Source organism: Phascolarctos cinereus, unplaced genomic scaffold, assembly GCF_003287225.1.
Source record: "Phascolarctos cinereus isolate Bilbo 61053 unplaced genomic scaffold, phaCin_HiC Scaffold_3;HRSCAF=262, whole genome shotgun sequence".
NCBI classification, from domain to species: domain Eukaryota; kingdom Metazoa; phylum Chordata; class Mammalia; order Diprotodontia; family Phascolarctidae; genus Phascolarctos; species Phascolarctos cinereus.
Window position 1 is genome coordinate 194790753 of NW_027555736.1, and position 20331 is coordinate 194811083.

Here is a 20331-nt window from a genome sequence, read left to right on the forward strand (position 1 = left end):
GTCAGTTCATACAAATTTTTCCAGATTTTTTCTGAAATCATACTGTTCATAATTTCTTGTAGCACTATAGTATTCTATCACAATTATGTACCACAATCTCTTTAGTCATTCTCCATTTGATGGAGTTTTTAGAGTTTTTTTTAAGATCTTTTGTGATTACTAGAGCTATGTAAAAGGAAACTTTTAAAAAATTCATTATATGAAGTCACCATCATATGATATTTACCCTGTATATTTTCCATCATCTTAATTTGTTGTGTGCTTTTAATTAAGGTGGCAGTTGTCACAAGGAACTATTTGTGTTAAAGTGGATTTTTAAAAAAAATCCCTACTACTTACGTCTGTCTCTTTCTGTCTCCTGTGTCTGTCTGTCTGTCTGTCTGTCTGTCTCTCTCTCTCTCTTTCCCCCCACACACACATAGTGTGTGTGTGTGTGTGTGTGTGTGTGTGTACACGCATACACATAAAGCCTGTATGTATGTATTTATGTATTTTTAATGCATCCTTCTCTCCATGCTGCAACAACTCTTTTTGATAATTAAGGGGGGAAATGTCAGCCATTCTATATACTCAGATATTCATGTGGGAAAGGTTTTCTGATCAGGGAGAAGCTTTATCTTATTTATTATAAGTTATTCTCTGGCATAAGATTTCGGAGTAGTAAGATCGATTCTTCCTTGGTATGTAGTTGATAAAACTGAGGTCCAGAGAGATAAGCTAAGTGATTTGCAAAGGTCACACAGATAGTATGTGCAAGAGCTTTCTTTTATCTCCAAGTCCTGTGCACTTTTTACTACACAAAAATGCCTCCATCAAATTTTATTTTTAAACATCTGTTTTTTTGCTATTTAGTTCTTTCAACCCAATTACCTTTTTTGATTTAAAAAAAGGAATTGTAATTTTGAGGTGGTGTGGAGTTTTTTCTTACTATAAAGTAAGGTTTTTAGGAGAAATGTGTATTTTATTAAGAATTCTCTTTAATAGTAGCTTATTTTTACTTAATGTTGATATATCCCTTGTGGGGTGCTAGCCAGACATGTGATTTCATCTTTAGAAAATATAGTGGTTTAATTATCCTCCCAATATTTTGACTTGTTCACTATACTACAAGGAGGAAATACATAGCAAATTAGAAATTTAAATCTTGGGAAAGAAATTACAGATTTACCTCTTTTATGTATACTTGCCCCAAAAGGCTAATCTTGTACCTAACTCCTGCTAATTCTGAGTTTGGCTGTCATATAAAAGGTTAAACAACAAGGAAAATAAATGCTCAAGGAGTAGAATCTTCGAAAATTGAACCAAGTTTCAGAAGCCCAGGGTAGAGCTTCTAGCCATGTCACTTGGGCTGATACTATGTAGAGATAGATAGAGATTCTTGTAAATAACCAGTATGTATATGGTTATGGATAAATGATTGTACTTAAAGAAAGTACTGCTCTTTGGTTTGCATTTTGTCTAGATATTTGCCTCTGTCTTGGCTGGTGCATTTTCTGAGTTATCTAGTTATTCAGTCTGGTCTGGAAGATTATGATTAAAATAATTAAATCAAAAAGATTCGTTTTTCTTTCTTTTCAGTCTGGGGAATAAAAGTGTGCTATTTATAGATCACAGTAAAATCTGGGAATTGGGAAATAGGTTGAAATCATGGTCAGAGGTGAATGAACAATTTTATTTTACATATATAATATAACACTATTTAGGTGTTTCCATTATCACTTAATCTCTAAGAAGGCACATGTGACAATCTGATTCTGATAGATTACAAAATATATAATGTAGAACTTTAATATCTTAGTATTGTAACTTAAATCTTAGCACACTTAAACTAGCTACTGGGGAAAAAGGGAGCTGCTGGAAAATAGAAAGGATTGAAGAGCTGTTCATACATACTGCCACTTAATATAAACTGATTCAGCAAAAATAGAATTTTATGTGAAATAATGTAGAAGGGGCAGTCAGTTGCTTGGCAGCAATATAATATATGTAAGATAAGTCCCTTTGCAATTTATAATTTAAGATTGATCTTTAAAGAAACTTTAGAAGCCTACTAAGACTGGGTATAGAAGGTGCAGATCTGAACATAGAGACTTGACATCACATTGTCAGAGGGGACTCCTTCAGTTTTTAACCATAGAAGGAAAGTAGAAAAGTAGTCAGTGATATCTTAAAAGAGACATAGAGGTGGGAAGAGGGACTTTCTCCCTAACATCTATAGATACTGCTAGAGATGACAACTCTTTTTTTATTTTTGAGATGATAACTCTTGGAATGAGCTTTCAGATTCCTACAATCTTTTCTCCTTCTCCTCCCAAAACAGAAATAAAAACAACCACCACCACCACCCCTCAAAAAAAAAAACCCCAGAACTATTGTCTTTCCATTGTGAGAAGGTACAATCTATATCCCTGGAGGAAGAGAATTGAAAAATATGGAGACACCAGTACAATGTGTGGAAAGGGGAAGAGTAATTGATTAGAGTTGGAACCTGTCTGTTCAGGGTTCATATCACCCTAATCTTGTCTTCAAAATATTGAAAGTAGAGTAGGCAAGCCAGGAATAGAGATTTTTTTAAATAGGAAGAGGTTTGGGTTTTTTCTTTTCCCTCTTGTGCTAGCTAGTTGGAACAATTAAATAAATCCATGCTTCCTTGTCATGAACTGGATTGTTAAACAGAATGGAGACTTCAGATGAACACAGGTGACCGGAATGAACTTTAGGGTGAGGTTTGATTATTATTTCTAAGAACCTGTTTTTGTGTTTTCTCAGCAGAGGGTTAAAATCACGGTTAACGGATGCAAAATCAGGAACTTACAGTTTTCCTTGGGCTTTCATTTTACTGTAATAGTTAACCTGGAAAAAATGTTAATTATACAAACACGCCTCCAAAATATAAATGTCCTTAAGTACAGACATTTCATTATATATTGATTCATCCTCGCCTTACCGTGAGACTACTGTGGTTAAAACAAAATCTATTATTGCATTTTTTTTGTAGTATAACTAGTATGGGGCAGTGGAAAAATGGTGCTTAGAACTGGGAGTTATCAGTCTTATATTTGAGATCCTGCCCTGACACTGATATTGGAAAAATTGCCCTTTTTAGGTTTGTTTCCTTGTTTCAGAAAATGAGGATAATATTTGTTTTGCCACAAATGACTCTTTGGAAAAGTGCTTGGGGGGGGTGTGTGTGTGACAAATACTTCTCTTTAGCCCTTTATGTGACAAACTGAGGCAAGTAGTAATTATACAGCTAATCTTTCAGCTGTAAGAGAAATAAGTGTTATTGTTAGGTTGTCTCCTTAATAGGTCAGTGTTTAAAGTAAGTTTATATAAGCAGTCTCAATTCTTGCCTTATGCTTCTCTTTCTCTTTTTCCTAGAGGTATCACTACCTTATTTTAATCATCCTATTTCCCATACAGTACTAGAGTGACTTCAGTTCTCTGCTTCTCTCTTGGGACCATTCTCATGGGCTGTTTGCCTAACCTTGTTAATTTCAACAAATTTTTTTTAAACAAAAGAAAGCTTTTTTATTCTCTGTGAAGTTCATTAGGAGCAGATTTAACTTATACTCCTAAAATGGGTCTAAGTTAATAAAGTAGTGTTTTCTGCCTTAGGACATATACATATACATGAAATAATTAAAGCAGGCAAATGTCTGTTTCTTATGGCACAAATCAATATATTACATGTTCAGTGTACGCTAATATGAAAAGGTATTATAGAGGACTTGAAACTTGAAGGGGACATGGAGAATGGCTAACAACTTATACAAACAGTATGGGAGAGAGAGTTTGATAATTTAGGAGACTTGAAGAGGGGGAGTTATCCTTCAGGAGTCATCCTTAGGTAAGGAAATAGAAATGAATATATTCTGTATGAGCAAAGAGTAAGAGGATTTTTGTTCTAGAGTAGTGGATATTAAGGTCAATTACATTTTGTAGAGCTAAGTCATCAAGTATATCGAGAGTTTAAATCAGAGGTTCTTAACCTTTATTGTGTCATGGACCCTTTTGGCTGGTAGCCTGGTCAAACATATAGATCTTATCAAAGAAGATCAATTATATTTAAAAGTTATTAAAACATTAAAAAAAATAGGTTCGTGGACTTCAGATTAAGAACCTGTGGTTTATTTAGCTTAAGAATTTTATACTTATTGGGCAATAGGCATCATGTTGGTTTTTGAGAAAGTGAGTGACAAGATGAGAAGTTGTCTTTGATGAAGCTTAATTTGACTGTGAGCTGTTTAGGATGCTTTGGAACTAGAGATTAGGGCAGGAAGATTAGGCAGCTGTTGTAGTAATTAATGTGTAACATGTTTGAGGGTTTTGACAATGAGGATGGAGACAGGAGGGAGATTTTTTGACAAAAGAGTTTCAAGGACATAGTGACTGATGATGTGTAAGGGCTGAGGAAGAGGAATAGAGATAACCCATTGCTTTCAAAGCCTGCTCACTGGAAAGTGGTTGGTACTATTAATAGAAATGAATAAATGTGTAGAAGATATTTGGTGGGATGGGAAGAGGAATTGAGTTTGGTCGAGTTAAATTTAAGGAGATTTGGGGATATTCAAATGAAAATGTTTTGTAGATAGATTTTATTTGATTGTACTCACTGAAATTTTAGTAAGAAGAAACTAGCAATTTAATTCAGTAAACATTTATTCAAGTACTTTGTATACACAGTTCACTGTGCTAGGCACTGGAATTACAAAAATGACACTATGAAAACTCTCATCCTTAAAAATCTTAAAATCTAGGTTTGTTGGTAGTGAAATAAAAGTACACATCTATAGTACAGGTATAAATAAGTGCATAGGACAACTTCAAATAAAATCCTCTGTTGGGGGAGAGATTAATGCTTGGGGACCACTTTCCAGCAAGACCAAAGGTCTTGAAAGCTTCCACCAAAAAATTATTATATTTAGTCAGCCTGGAAGTTTCAAGTAAGTTTGCTTAAAGCCATTAAGGTTTTTTTGATTATTCTTTCCTAAAAAGAAATGTTAAAACACAATTCCCTTTTCTGATATGTTTAAAAAAAAAAAACAAAACACCTCCCACTTCCCCCAACCAATCTTTGGTCAGGTCCATTTAGCTGAAAGTGAAGAGAAGAATGGCAAAAACGGTTTTAGGGGGTAGGCCTTGGAGAGTAGGGGAGGAAGTAGCTAAAATTATTCAGATAAAAGTTTTAGAGGTCTATTTAAAGATGTAGAGGTCTATTTAAAGATGTAGAATTGTGTGGTCTCATATATTGCTGTACAAAGGACTCGTGGATAAACTCTCTCACACACACACACACACACACACAGAGTGAAATCTTAGTGGGAAGGAATTAGAGTAATTTTAGGAATGATTTAATTTGTCTTAACTTTGTGGGATGGAGTACATCAGGGAAAGTTAATTGTTTGTTGCACCCACATTACAAATCATGCCTAATTTTTCTTTTTTTGGTTGCTCTTTTAAAATGTGAATTTTAAGTTGAAAAACCTATGTTTGACTGTGTACGCATTCAAGTTATATACATCATTTTACTTTATGGGAAGGTGTCATCTGTCTTCTGTGCCCATAGGCTTAATGGATTTTGGGGGGATTGATGGGTGATGGGAATTACACTCTACTGATAATTGTTTTAAATTTATGCTTAAATGGTATAGAAAATTTACAGTACTTGGTACTGGTATTTACAAATGGGGCTGTCTTATGGATTAGTTTGTTGTGTTTCATTGGTAAACTGGTGATAAAGATTTCTAGCAACTTACGCAGTAGCCATCAAATGAACCTCTGCTGCTGCCATTAATTTACAGGGGTCAACAGGACAAAACTTCACGACATGATAGCTGATCTGGGAGATGATGAGCTACCCCACATCCCTTCAGGAATCATTAATCAGTCTAGGTCACCCTCAACTAGAATGACTGATCACGAAGGTGCAAGAGCAGAGGAAGGTACAAAAAATTTAGCTGCCATGTTTGTTTATATTACAGAAGATTTTCATTCCAAAATGTAGCTCCTTTTTCCTCTCACTTGCTGCTGTTTGAATTGTTTCAGTATGATCTTCAGAGAGACTTTAAACAGACCCTTGATAATACAACTAAATATACCTTGTGGAATCTTAGTTTCTAATTTTTAATCAGCAAATTATTTCCCGTTTTTATGTTAAGGAAGCACTGCTTCCTATATGGTTTCTTTGTAGGTTCTTTTTCAGGTTGTCTTTCAGGAGCCGACTTTTAGTTTACTGTATGTAGTAGTAATTGGAAATTATAGTAATTCCTTTAAAAGATAAAGTATGTTAAAAATGATGTGCTTAGAGAAGAAAAGTTTGGTCTTTGGTGTTTTTGTACTGTCTTATGTATATAAATATGTGTGTGTGCATGTGTTTGTGTGTATGTGTACACACACGTAGTCTGTAATAACTTATCATTTTAGAATAAAGTATATAGTTTACAGTACTCTATTTTGACATTATACCTGATCTTTTTAGTGTTAGACCTTTGTCAGGTAAAGGTAACTTCTGTAGAATAAATGAAGTATGACTTTATCTGTCTTGTGATATTTAATATTAAAATTTAAACCAAAATTTAGTGAATTCTCTGTATGCTGACAATTGAGTTTTGTGGTGCCTTAGTTTAATAAAGCATTTCCAGTTAACCACAGTTTCCAAATTACATATTTTCCTTTTGTTCCCTTTTCTTATGGTACAGTATTTTGTTAAATCTATGAATGTTAGGTGACAGCTAGATGGCGTAGTAGATAGAGTACTGTCCCTGAAGTCAGGAGGACCTGAGTTCAAATCCAGCCTCAGACCAAACACTTGACACTTACTAGCTGTGTGATCCTGGGCAAGTCACTTAACCCCAATTGCCTAAAAAAAAAAAAAAACCCAAAAAACCAAATTTGACAATGTTAGGTAATGTATGTTTCTTTTTCTCTAACAACAGCACCAGCATAATAATTACATTTTTAAATGTAGGTAAGAAAGGGGAAGAAAATAATGACTGAATAGTAAAAAGATTAAAGTGCCAAAATAAAAGTAGCAGGAAGAAGAAAAGCTAGAAAGGAAACAACATATATTTACATTATTTTATATTGTTTTTATTTAGACATTTTGAATTTCAGATATTTAAATGCTACTTTATGAATAAAGAACCTAATACTTTTTATTCATAGAATAGGGGCAGCTAGATGGCGCAGTGGATAGAGCACCAGCCCTGGAGTCAGGATGACCTCAGTTCAAATGTGGCCTCAGACACTTCCTAGCTCTGTGACCGTGGGCAAGTCACTTAACCCTGTTTGCCTGTTTCCTCATCTGCAGAATGAGCTGGAGAAGGAAATAGTAAACTGCTCCAATATCTTTGCCAAGAAAACCCCAAGTGAGGTCATGAAGAGTCAGACACAACTGAAAAAAACTAAACAACAACAACAAAAATTAATAGAATTGAAAGACTTTCGGATAAATACACTCCATTGCTTAGGCTTAGTTCCCCCCACCACCCCCACAGAAGAACCTTGCTTATGAGAATTTTTTGCACAGTAAGGTTTACTTTAATGTGTTTTGATCTTAGATAGAATAGGCAAACTTTGTTCTACTAAGCCAGTGGCCTACAGGGAGGAAAATCAAGTGTATCCTACGTAATTAAAAAGCATCTAAACTTTCTGTTGAGAGAAATACAAAAATTTCTACACATGTCGTTTTTATTTAAGAGTAGACAACATGGTATTTTTTTAAACACATATAACAAATGATAAATATTTTCCCTAAAGGAAAGGGGAAAGTGGAAGGTTAGGTGCTAGAAAAAGAGAACAAAGGTACAGAGTCAAAAACTTCGTTTTTAAAGCCCAGAAAACAAAGACAAAGTATTTTGGCCTTTTTGGGTAGTGGGTTAGGGGTATGTGAGAAGTTTAATTCTTTTATATTTTAAAAGCATTTCCAGAAGTGTCTCATTTCCCCATGGAAATTTTCCTACTTTACAAAATGCATGACTGTCAGATATCATTTCTCATAGAAAAGGGTTTACTTGCATGGAAAAATACTGCCTAATTTGAGGTTTTTTAGATATTGCTGCCAAGACTTCAAATTACCTTTGTGTTTCTATATCTTACTCTCTTTGTGAAAGGTTTTTCCTTCTGATATAAGTATCTTCAGGAAGAAGATATAGATGCACAAATCCCATAGGGACCATGATATAAGGCATTCTCACCTACATTGTGGTCCCTCTTCATATTCTTTAATTATTGAAGTACAGGGGAAACTCTAGTGTACCTTAAAGGTAACAAGGGCTTTTTGAAATCAATTCTGCTACCTGATTTTAGATCACTTAATTTATGTTGTTATATTTAAACTGCTTTGCAGAGGAAAAAATGATGATTTATGAACTCTAGAGTAATTTTTATAGTAGTATGTATGTATATAGAAATTTTTAGTGGTGTATTATACATGCTTTATCAAATGTGTAGAACATTAATCTAAATCATTTCCTAAAGAGGAAGTATTTTTCTGAAGGAGTTAATTGTCACACGTTTTGAATATAATTCACCATAGAGGTAGCTCTTTGGAGAAAGCAGAATTTTACAAAGCAAAAATATAGCTAAAAAATTCTCACCAGTATATGTATGAATGAATGCTAAATGAGTAGGACTGGCTTGTAATATATAACCATACTTTTTATGCACTTGATTTTTAATCAAGGAAATATTGAATGGGTTTTTTATGCAAATGACCCAATATGATGTCAGTATTTTTATATGGACCAACAAATTATTCAACTCTTGGCCTTCTCTAACCTTCCCAAATGATCAGAACCACTTATTAATTAGAGCTGTGTGTTGTACCAGGAATATTGATTATGTAACTTTAAGACAGCCATAGTTTGTTTGTTCGTTTTAATCTCAAGGAGAGTTATGGAGTGGTATTTCAATTAAAATTATGAAGATGTATCCAGTTGTGTGTGTGGGGTGTGTGTGTGTGTGTGTGTGTGTGTGTATGTGCGTGTACTTGCATGCACATGCATGTAAGTGTGAGAAGCAAACTGGAAAAAATATTAGCCTTTATAGTTACTGGAATATATTGCACTAAAATGTCACCTACCTTTAACTTTACATGCAGGTTCTTAAAAAATAATCTAAATTGCTAATTTCATAGTTTTCCATCTTTATTTATTTATTTTGGCATTTTAAGTAATGATACCCCAGTATCATAATGGAAATGGAGAGGAGAGCTAAATTTGTTCAGATTTCTGCCATTTTAACCAGACTTAAATTGTTTTAAAACATTACTAAATATACCCATGCTCATTATTTAACTGTGTTCACTATATTAAATCTATTGGTGATTCAGAACTTAATTTTATCTGTAAATTTTTGTATCTAATGAGCATGGTATGAAAAAAATTTAGAAAACAGCATTGGTATTAAAATATGGAACTCATAGGTAGACATGAATTTGATTTCCTGCAATAAATTTGAAAGGTATTAAATTTCTCTTCTTTAAAAGCAATTTGGATTTACTCAATTTCATCTTTTTCAGTATAAACGGTTAGGAGCCATTGATGCCATTATTTGCTTTGTTTATACCATAACTTTTTCAAAATAAGACATGTTAGAATAATGATCATCTTTATAATGTGCATTTTGTATATAATTTCTTCCAATTACATCTGTGTCCTGATTTTCAAATGTGTCTAGGATTACTTAGTAAGAGTGCTGTTAAATTGATTCTTCTGGTTCTTTTTAGCATCATATTAAAATTTACTTTTAATGTGTAATTGTAAGTTTCTTTTAAGATCTTGCTTGTGCTGTAGTTTTCAGAGCAGAAAATTAACATTGTATCTAAGTTGCCTACCCACCCCAGTATTAACAAGTTAGCGGCAGTATAGTAAAATATAGAGGGAAAATAATTCTTTTAAATAATTTAATTGTACTGCAAATAGCAAATGGCAGATTTTAACCTAACTTAAGCATTATGTGTTAATTTTTATCCAAATGTTAACACAAGAATCATGATTATTAATACACTAAATAGTAATTTAAAAGCTAGTTAAATTTGATGTCTTATTTTAAAAATTGGATTTTAAACTTAATGTAGTAGTTAATTTTAGCTAATATATGATAGTTGTTTATCTTAAAACAATTTGGGAGCGGCAGCTAGATGGCGCAGTGGATAGAGCACTGGCCCTGAAGTCAGGAGGATCTGAGTTCAGATCCAGCCTCAGACACATAACACTTATTAGTTGTGTGACCCTGGGCAAGTCACTTAACCCCATTGCCTAGCCAAAAAAAAAAAAAAAAGAACAATTTGGGTAAAATGGAAAGAATGTAGGAGAATAGTAGTGATGCAACTTTCACACTAAAAGTAATCTTAGTAGGAATGGATAAGAAAAAGTGAAGCCAGGAGACATTAGGTGACATATATAAGAGCATACAGCTAGTTAACAATAGAACTAAGATTAAAACCCAGGTTTCCTAGCTTGTAGTCTAAAGCTTTCCTTACTTTTTATTGAATGCATGTTAATAATGCTTCTGAAAAGGGAGAGATCACATCTAAGGGTGATCATGAAATAGGTGGGATTCAGTGAACTCTGAAGAACAGGGCTATTCCTCTCTATAGCAAATTAATAAGGATCCTGAACCACATGAGTTTCATTGCAGCAAATGATTGTAAAATGTTTTAAAGCAATTTCAGTTTAACTGCTCTTTTGGATTTGTGTCAGGAACTATGTTTTTAATAACTTTAAAACTGAGTAAGCAAGGAATTATAAAGACTAATAACATTAAGTATATGCCCTTTAAAATTAATTATAGAAAACTTTTTATCATAAAGTGATTTATGGTCCCTAGACTCTAGGTAACAACCTGAAATTTAGCATGAAGGAGTATAATCAAGATTCTTCCTATTTTCATCTCAACACATAAACTCATTTATAATACTAATAATGCAAAGACCTGTATAGATGTGATATTTATGATGCTATAGAAAGACTTAAATAGAAGCCACTTTGGCTTTATAGGAGATGACAGTTTAGTTTAAAAAAACATATTTTTGTACATTTCATTACAATTGCTATATATTTTAGCCAGGCATTTTGTAGCTTATTAGCTTCCTTTGTGTTTCTATTACTTTATGTCTTAGTAAAGTACTTAGATTTCCCCAATATTGTGTTATTCTATATGACTTTTCAGCATTTAAGAAGCGGTTTTATTCCTTATAGCTGAACCAATGTTTCCATCTGGAGGAGGCAAGTCATTTATTATGGGTTCTGATGATGTTTTGTTAAGTGTTCTGGGCCTTGGAGACCTTGCAGACTTGACGGTAGCAAATGATGCAGACTATAGTTATGATGTAAGTGCGATTTTATTTTTGAACTTCTTAATGATTTAATAAAGAACTGTTCATTTTCAGAATGACCTCGATAAGGAAATTAATGTCAAGATACATTAAAAAGATTAGGTTAAAATGAAACTTAATTTGTTGTGATGATAACTTTTTTAGGTGTCATGATTTGAGTTTGAAGTTTAGAAAGAAGTATGATAAAATAGTTACATATTAGATACAATGAACTTTTGATTATGTTTACAAATGATAGCAAGTGGTAGTATAAACAATCCAAAGCATCAGGTAACTAAAAAAAAATCATGTTTTGAACAGATTTACCTTAGCAAATTTGCTAAAGCCACTGTTAAAATTGAGTTTACATTCCCTGAAAACAACAACCTAGAATCATGCTAAATGCTAGAGGGAAACTAGCCTTAGATTCAGTTTTATTATGACTAGTTCACCTGTAATTAAGTTTTATCTGTATTTGTTTGGATTTTTATTTCTGTCTAGATATTCGATAGTAATATAAATTTACATGAAATTAACTGGGTTGTGTTTTTTTCACATTTTTACCAACACTCCTCACTTCAATATTCAGGTTGGATAAGCTGGATGTTATTTTTGTCTTAAGAAATATTTCTTAAAAGCTTAAAGTGTAAGCCATTAAGTGTAAGCTATATATAAGCTATATAAATGATTTCAAATTCTTGGCAGGACGAGACCAACATGTAATAACTGCCAGCATTATTGGAGGGTGGGAAAAAGTATTTTATTCCTTTTTTAATAACACCACTTTCATTTCCGGAAAAAGTTATAATACACTATATTCGAAATGCCCTGGGAAAATGACAGATAAAGATTTTGTTATAACTTATAGAAGATAACTATTATTTTCAATTGACAATAGTAATTCCAAATTTAGTTTTCTGATTTAAAGAAATTTCCACTTGGCCTAACCACCTTTTAAAACTTAAATCAAGTTTTTCATATTAAGGGTTCTTAAATAGTCAATATTTGTATAAATCATATTTTTAAGTGATAGTTTGTACTCATGCCTCTTAAAATTGAGATTGCAATGCTGTTTTTTGATGTCTTACAAAATTTTTTAAAGGATTCAAGTTGCATCAAACTACCATTCTTCTTACTGATGCTAGTTCAATTTTATCGTTTTAGTTACCTGCCAATAAAGATGCCTTTCGAAAGACATGGAATCCCAAATATACACTACGTAGCCATTTTGATGGAGTGCGGGCCTTAGCTTTTCATCCTGTAGAGCCTGTACTGGTTACAGCCTCTGAAGATCATACTCTTAAACTTTGGAACTTGCAAAAAACAGTTCCTGCCAAAAAGCAAGTATTTAAATGTTAGCCTACTTTGTAATTTGATTAGTAATTGCTAGTTATTCCATCCCTTCTATGTTCCTAGTCCAATCTTATCCAGCTCGGTGATTATTACATCATTGTAAAATAACTTTCTTTTTTATTTCACTTTCAGGAGTGCCTCATTAGATGTAGAGCCTATCTACACATTTAGGGCCCACATGTAAGTCTTTCAGATTCAATGGATAAATACTCATAGATATTTCTAATTGTCAGTCACATTGCAGGGCTTCTCTATTATTCATCTTTGCATTTTGTATTTCCCTCATTGCTTAGTGTAGTTCTTGTATAGCGTGTAATTAAATGTTTGCTTAATTTGAATGAATTTCTCATTGTAGTAGTTTTCTGAGAAACTCCACTATATCAAGAGAGATTAGCCTAATATTTGATTTGATCTTTGTGCAGAATATTTTCTAGTGTACAATGTAATCCTGGAGGAATCTTTGATTCACCTGCACAGAAAGAAATCATGGTACACCCCCATTGAAAGCATTAAAAGTGAAAATCAGTTTGCACAAAATGTCTAGAAATTCATAGGCAATAAAAATACATGAAAGAAACTAGCAATAAAACCTTTGACCTTAACTGCATAAAATACTGCTAACAGGCAAGTTAGACTAGAGCTACTACTGCAGTGAACCACATTTAATGTTACAGATATTATTGTAGCATTGTAGAATGGGGACCATGATTGGAATATGGTAGAAAAGAATATTATGCCTTACTCAAAAGGAACAGAATAGGCAAAAAGAGAGGAGGAGCAGAGTTGCAAAGTAATTTTGTAGATTAAGAAAATATAGACATAGAGACAAATGAGGAAATGCAGGAATGACAAGGGAAGGAGGAATAGTAGAGAGCATTTGAATGAAGATCAGTGAAAGTAAGAATAGAAGTAAAATTGTTATGAGAACATACTACAGATGACATAGAAAGAAAAAGGGAATAGATGAATATGGTAAATTGATACCTTGCATGGGGACATAGTGCAGTGTAGTCATGGAAGATTTCCATTTTCTGGACTTTTCATGGTGTTCTATTTCTCTGTCAAAAGCAAAACAACTAATAATTTTTTTTGGCTTAGTTTAATGACAACTTCATCCTTCAAAAGTTGGAGGAAGCAACAAGGGCAATAGCTAAATTCTGTTTCTGATTATTTACAAGGAGAAACTGGTTGCTGAAGTAGAAATAGAAAGAAAGCAAAAACTCCATTTTAAGTTTTGTGATAGAAAGACATTAGAAGGCGCTGACTGACTGACTTATATCCTAGATTTTTAGAGAATATATATTAAAGGGTTCAGAGAGATAAGTATGGAATTTCATGAAACTTCTTTCTGTTGGGGAAGTAAGTCCAGGTGAAATAAAAAACTCAGTAAGAATGAAATTCTTAAGGCACAAAAACAATTCCCTTAAAGAAGAAGAGGACAATCCTTTAATGACCCTAATTAAAATACATAGGATGCTCAGACCAATTTAAATTTTATAAAGATAAATAATGCAAGGAAGAATACTGAAGGATCTTACCATAAAGGACTAGTGTTAGGACTGCTAAAACTCTTAGTCAAGACTGGCAAGACTTTTGGATGACTAAAAAAATGTGTTTAAAAAAACCCAGCAGTCGGGGTCAGGGGAAACAGAGGATAAAAGAATGAGATGGGGCCACTTATTGGGGTTATGTGGCTGATGACATGATGGGGAGAAGACAGAAGTATTCAGCTCTTTTTACATTTCATAATATATGAGAAGCAGTATGGTCTTATGGCCAAGACTTGAATTGCGGCCTTTCTGGCCCATGCTGGCTGTGTGACCCCAAGATACCTAACCCATAGTGCTCTAGGCAACTCTTAAGACAGTAAATCACAGGTAAGGTTCTGACATAGATTGGTAAAGGGAGTTTCCTTATCCAGAAGTTCTATACAAGTGAAATCAGAGGCCCAGTTCCTTCCCCTAAACATATTCCTAATAATTGGTTCAAAAAATGAACTCATAAGTTATTAGATGTGTCTAGATAACAGTTTATAAGAAAAAGATTGAGGGGAGTCCAAGCGGACAGTGAGTCAAAAATGTAATATAGTCAATCTTTAACTTTTGCAGTAGTAATGTTCCTAGAAAACAACACACAAGTGAAAACCGCAAATGTTGATATATTGAACCTGTGGGAAATAGAGCGTTAGATTCCTATAACCACCAAAAACTGTTACCTTTCACTACAGGGAGATCACTGAAAGTACACTTTTCTGCATACAATTATTTATAACCAATCATTAATTCTGATAATATGCACTTTTCCTAACATAGTAACCATGAAAATAACCCATAACATGCAATACACAAAACAAAATTGGTAACATGCAGAACATTTTTCCTTGCTACCTAAATTCTGTGCCTTTCGTTCTGACATCTCAAAAAACAAAACATTGATTTTAGATCATATTCATTATTCATAACACATGAAATCTGTAGTACCATAAATATTGTTCAGCAAATAAAATTTTAAAACTAAAACTTTAAAAAACTTTGAATCTTACCTTCCACTGTGTCAAATGGCAGCGTGAGGGTATTATACTGTATACTATACTGCTGTAAACCTCTCTACTTTGGTGGCCCTCTGAAATCCAAGGGAGAATTTCCTGGGACTTTAGTCACTGCTGTTGGAAGACTGCAAGACTGGCAAGGTCTCGACATCACCTGAACCTCTTCCCTTCACAGCTGGTGGATGGCATTATAGATCATGAAGGATGCACCAGCTTGAAATAGTATGTCAGCAGCATCTGCTTTGTGAACTATTTTAAGATCCTTAAGGATTTTGGCAAATGGGAGCATAGCAGAGGCTAGTTGGCACTTAGCCTCGAGGCTGCAATTGATGATGAGAATGGCAGCTTTGATGTCCCTAGCCAGCTAGTTGATTAGGAGGCTGCAGACAAATTTTAGCATGAAGTTTATTCTAACACCTTTATTTTCTCACTAAGCTACCTCACTGACTTTGCACACTTGGGCTTAGAGCCCAAAGAATTTGCTCTATGCTTGAGGGATATAATTGCAACACAAAGCTTGAGTTTTAAAGGCAAACAATGAAAATACGCAGTGAACTCATGGCGAGCTTACAGCAGTAGGGTAAATAAGACCAGTGATACACTTGGTAGGATACCAGCTGTTTCACAGATTTACTAGTGTCATGCCTCTCATTTTTTTTTCTTCTTATGCATACAGCTACAAATGTGTTTGGTTGCCAGTGCAAAAGTGAAAATGAGATTACTAATAAAATCTTGTGAATGCTTGAAGTCACGAAAGTTAAATGCGTGAATATTGGGGATTGACTGTGTGTGCAATAGCAAATATAATTTCAGGCTACGTTTAGAGGGCTATGTCAGTCCTGTTGTCATGATAGACCGTATTTAAATTATGTTCATTTCTGCGTACTGTATTTTAGGAAGAACATTGATTATCCAGAGCAGCAGTATTAGACTCAAATAGAAAGATTCCTGTAAGCCACATGTTGACTTAGCATACCACAAATTAATATTATCCATGCTGTAGTATATTTTTATTTATTTTGTTAGACATATCCCAATTACATTTTAATCTGGTTCTAGTTTGACCCTTGACTTAGAGCAGCACTTCTTAAGTTTAATAAATGCTGAAGGGGTCATGAGTGGAAAAAGTTTAAGAAGCCCTAATCTAGAGAATGTGTGGAGAAGTAGAACTAGAATGATGAAGGCCCTTGGAAATATGCCCAGTAAGGATTACTGTAAGGAAACAGGGAATATTTAACCTGGAAAGAAAAGCCATTTAGCAAACTGTCATGTGGGAAGGATTAACTGTGTTCTACTTGACCCCAGAAGTTGTAGTGATGGCTGGAAATTACAGAGAGGCAGATTGAATCTTGATATAAGAAAAAAAAAATTCTTGATAGAATTCTCCAAGAGACAAAGACCAATGTATGCATCCATTACTACTCATATTGAGGACATAGAACAAACTGAATCTGCTGAGAGTGTATAGAGGTAATAGTGGTGCCTTGACAAGTCAGAGAGTACCAGATCATACAGTGTCTTGATTATTAAAGTTTGAATGTTACTACATGCAAAATAGAAAGGCCTTGAAAGATTTTTGAATAGATAAATTAGCTCTAAGAAAATAGAATTATACCTAGAAGTCATCTTAGATCTTAGCTATGTTATCTTTAGCTGTGTTTATCTGTGATAAAACTGAACAGAGATAATAAATTACTTGCATATCAAATAACAGTTGAGATTTTTATCTAGGTCCTGTCAAGTACAAACCCATTTTGCTTCTTCTGTGATACACTGCCTAGGAAAAAAATATTTTGGTGATGGACAGATTGATGATAATGGGAAATAGAATTGAATTAGAACCTCTTAGGTCAGAATTTGAATGTTCTAGTAAATTCTTCTAGCCACCATAGAAGTTAGGTTTTCATTGACTTTTTTAATAAATGCACTAATAAGTAATCTTTTTCTTTTTTCTTTTTGTAGTGGACCTGTACTATCATTAGCTATTAGTTCTAACGGAGAACAGTGTTTTAGTGGTGGCATAGATGCAACTATTCAGTGGTGGAATATGCCTAGTCCTAATGTGGATCCATATGATACATATGGTAAGCAGTAGATACTATGATGTCAGCAGGGCCTACAGATATGGATGCGTGGTTGTCTGGCATATTTGGAAGCTCTCATCCTTGTTTGATTCTGCCTCACGCTTAACATGCTTTGGTTTTGAAGTAGAACTTATTTGGGGGCCTAGTTATTTAGCTGTGAATAACTTTCTACAAAGTCTAAAAAGATGTAGACATATAGTCTGCAAAAAAAATTCCTTTATTTCTAAGCTGGTTGTTAAGTTGGGAAGGAGAAACTTAATTTTTGAAAAACAAGGATGACTTCTCAGTTTTAAGAAGTGTTTTCAGAGAGTGCTGAAGTAAAGGCAATGTGGAAGAAAAAGTGAAAGGTAAAAGTGCTATTAGTTTAACAGCACAACTAGTTTGAGCTTTGCCAGGGAGCATTGGCCATTATGACCTGGTTTTGTAGAGTTATGTTTTTTCTACACTGTCGTAGCAGATCATGCTGGTGATATTGCACTTCTGACATAAATGTTAGCTATGTACTTTGGTGATTCATTTCCTTCCTACCACTAAAGTAAAATGCCCTAGTAACTTGGGAATATAAGCCCAGTTTTAAATGGAATAAGGGATTACTTAATGCAAGATTTCTGATGTATTATGAATGAGTTTGTGGTAGTAGTAAAGTGGCAGATCCTTTTTATTAATAAACTAAAAGATTTATATTGTGCTGTTATTTTAATAATTACATTTACTTTTTCTCCTTTATTCCCCTAACTCTTCTTCCCCAGAGCCAAACGTTCTAGCTGGCACATTAGTTGCTCATACAGATGCAGTCTGGGGTCTTGCCTATAGTGGCATAAAGAATCAGTTACTATCTTGTTCAGCAGATGGCACTGTTAGATTGTGGAATCCACCAGAAAAATTACCCTGCATTTGCACTTACAATGGAGATAAAGGTAAGTAAATTTTGCTTCTAATAAAAAAGGAGTTTAAGGTAGAGAGGAGTTAAGTAGTTTAATTCCTTTGCTTTTGACTCAGTAACTCAAGAGAGTTTCTGATGGATGTTCTTATTGCTACGAGAATATTAGAAAATTTATATTAATGTTTTGGCTTCTAGTCAGCTGTTTAAAGCAAAAGGATGTTTACCTTTGATCTTAAAGATTAATCTAGTGATTTAAAAGATCCTCTTTTCAAAATAAGTTCTAACTAGTTCATGTTAGGAGAAATTGATTTTAATTTTTCCAGCACTTTTTAACATTCATTTTTTATGCCTCAAGTTGAGAGAGGAAGTTTGGTTCGGTAGATAAAGTGCTAGCCTCAGAGCCTTCAATACCTGGGTTCAAGTCCTTCATATTGGCCGTGTGATCATAGGCAAGTCATTTAATCTTTTGATGCCCTAAGACTTAAGTAGCAGAGAAAGTGCTGACCTGCATTCATTAAAGGAGTTGTAACCAGTAACTAGTGGGTGCCCTCCTTCTTATCTCTCAGTTTATCATTTAGTTATTTTATTGGTACTATTTATTACCTTGAATCATTTTAAATGAAGCATATGTGTTTTTTCTTGCTAGTGCAGCTGTGCTTCATGTATGTCTTGGGTAATTTTTAAAATCTCTCCTATTCTTGCATCAGTTACCTGGGCGTGTTTTTTGTCCTGCATGATTCTGATAATTGCCCAATATCCTAAATTTAGTTTGTATTGCGTAGAATTTGTTTTCTTTCCAAAAGAATGAAGATTTCATAATGATTATTTGCTGTCATATAACACATTCTTGTCTCTCCTGACCTCTTTAGAGCATGGAATACCTACGTCTGTTGACTTCATAGGCTGTGATCCTGCTCATATGGTAACCTCTTTCAACACTGGCAGTACAGTCATTTATGATTTAGAAACATCACAGTCATTGTTGATGCTTTCATCACAGGTAGATTCTGGTAAGTTTGCTTGAATATCTTGGCTGTTCTTCCATCATTCTTTTCCTGATGTCTTCTCCTGCCCTTCATGTCAAATGGGGTGGGAAAGTGGTGTGAGGGTATGTCTTTAACTCTCCTTTTTAACAAAGAAAAACATTTAAGCAAAACCAACCCACACTGAATGAGTGTGTCTGAATTGTTCTACTGACTCTCCACTGAAAGGAGTTGGGGTAGGGAAGTGTTTTATCAACTCTTTTTGGAACCAAGATTGGTCCTTTTAATGTACTTTTCCATTTATAATATTGAAGTTATTGTATGTATTCTTTCCGTGGTTCTGTTTACTTCATTTTACTCATTCACTTTTCTTCTTATCAGTTTTGCCATACTTTTAAATTTATCATATTTGTTGTTTCTTATGTTGTTATAACATTTTATTCTGTGCACATAACAGTTTGTTCAGTTTCTTGTTACCACAGAAGTGTTTCTATGAATATTTTAGGACTTACGGAGCCTTTTATTCTGTCTTTGTTCTCTTGGTTCTGTATGCCTGGTAATGGGGCCCGTGGGTCAAAGGGTATGAATAGTTTAGTGACTTTTCTGTGGTACTTCTGGGTTGTTTGGACTAATTCTTAGGTTGATCAATATCAAATTCTTGTACTTGTCTGTTTTACAACCCTCCAACATCGACTCTCAGTTATCAGCTGCCATTCTGCTGATAGGTGTAAGCTTTGATCGCAGAATTGTTATGATTGTCATTTCTCTTATCTTTAGAGATTTGAAGCAATCTTTTCATATAGTTGTTTATATGTTATGATACTTTTAAAATTATTCATAGCCTTTGACCATTTATCTAATGAGGAATGGCCCTCACGCTCCTTTAAAAAAGACAAAATCTAATAGTGTTTAGAATAGATCTTCCAGAATTATTTCTATCTTGCTTCATCAACTTAGATTATTTCCTTAAGTTTTCATTATAAAATTGCTTAAATATAAGATGAGGAGGTTCAAGGATCAATAAGTTCTTATTAGCTTTTCTCTAACTTAATTCTGAACTCTTCATTCTATGCTCTTGAGTTATTGTCCTTTTTTTTTTCCACCTAGCAAGTATAGATTGTGCATTTTTACACATGGATATGTGATATAGTCCATTGTTG

General features: G+C 33.8%; 1 protein-coding gene across 4 annotated transcripts in view; it reads left to right on the forward strand.

Annotated features, from left to right (window-relative positions):
• The window catches only part of STRN3 (striatin 3), a 104053-nt gene that overhangs the window by 79629 nt on the left and 4093 nt on the right, over positions 1-20331 (forward strand). For 3 of the 4 annotated variants that reach the window (XM_078151401.1, XM_021004236.2, XM_021004238.2), the window contains 7 exons: positions 5805-5945; positions 11205-11335; positions 12485-12660; positions 12806-12853; positions 17184-17305; positions 18055-18222; positions 19058-19198. In XM_078151401.1, the coding sequence (XP_078007527.1) occupies positions 5805-5945; positions 11205-11335; positions 12485-12660; positions 12806-12853; positions 17184-17305; positions 18055-18222; positions 19058-19198 (927 nt within the window). The remainder of the gene's footprint in view (positions 1-5804; positions 5946-11204; positions 11336-12484; positions 12661-12805; positions 12854-17183; positions 17306-18054; positions 18223-19057; positions 19199-20331) is intronic. The other variant, XM_021004237.2, reaches the window with a different exon arrangement.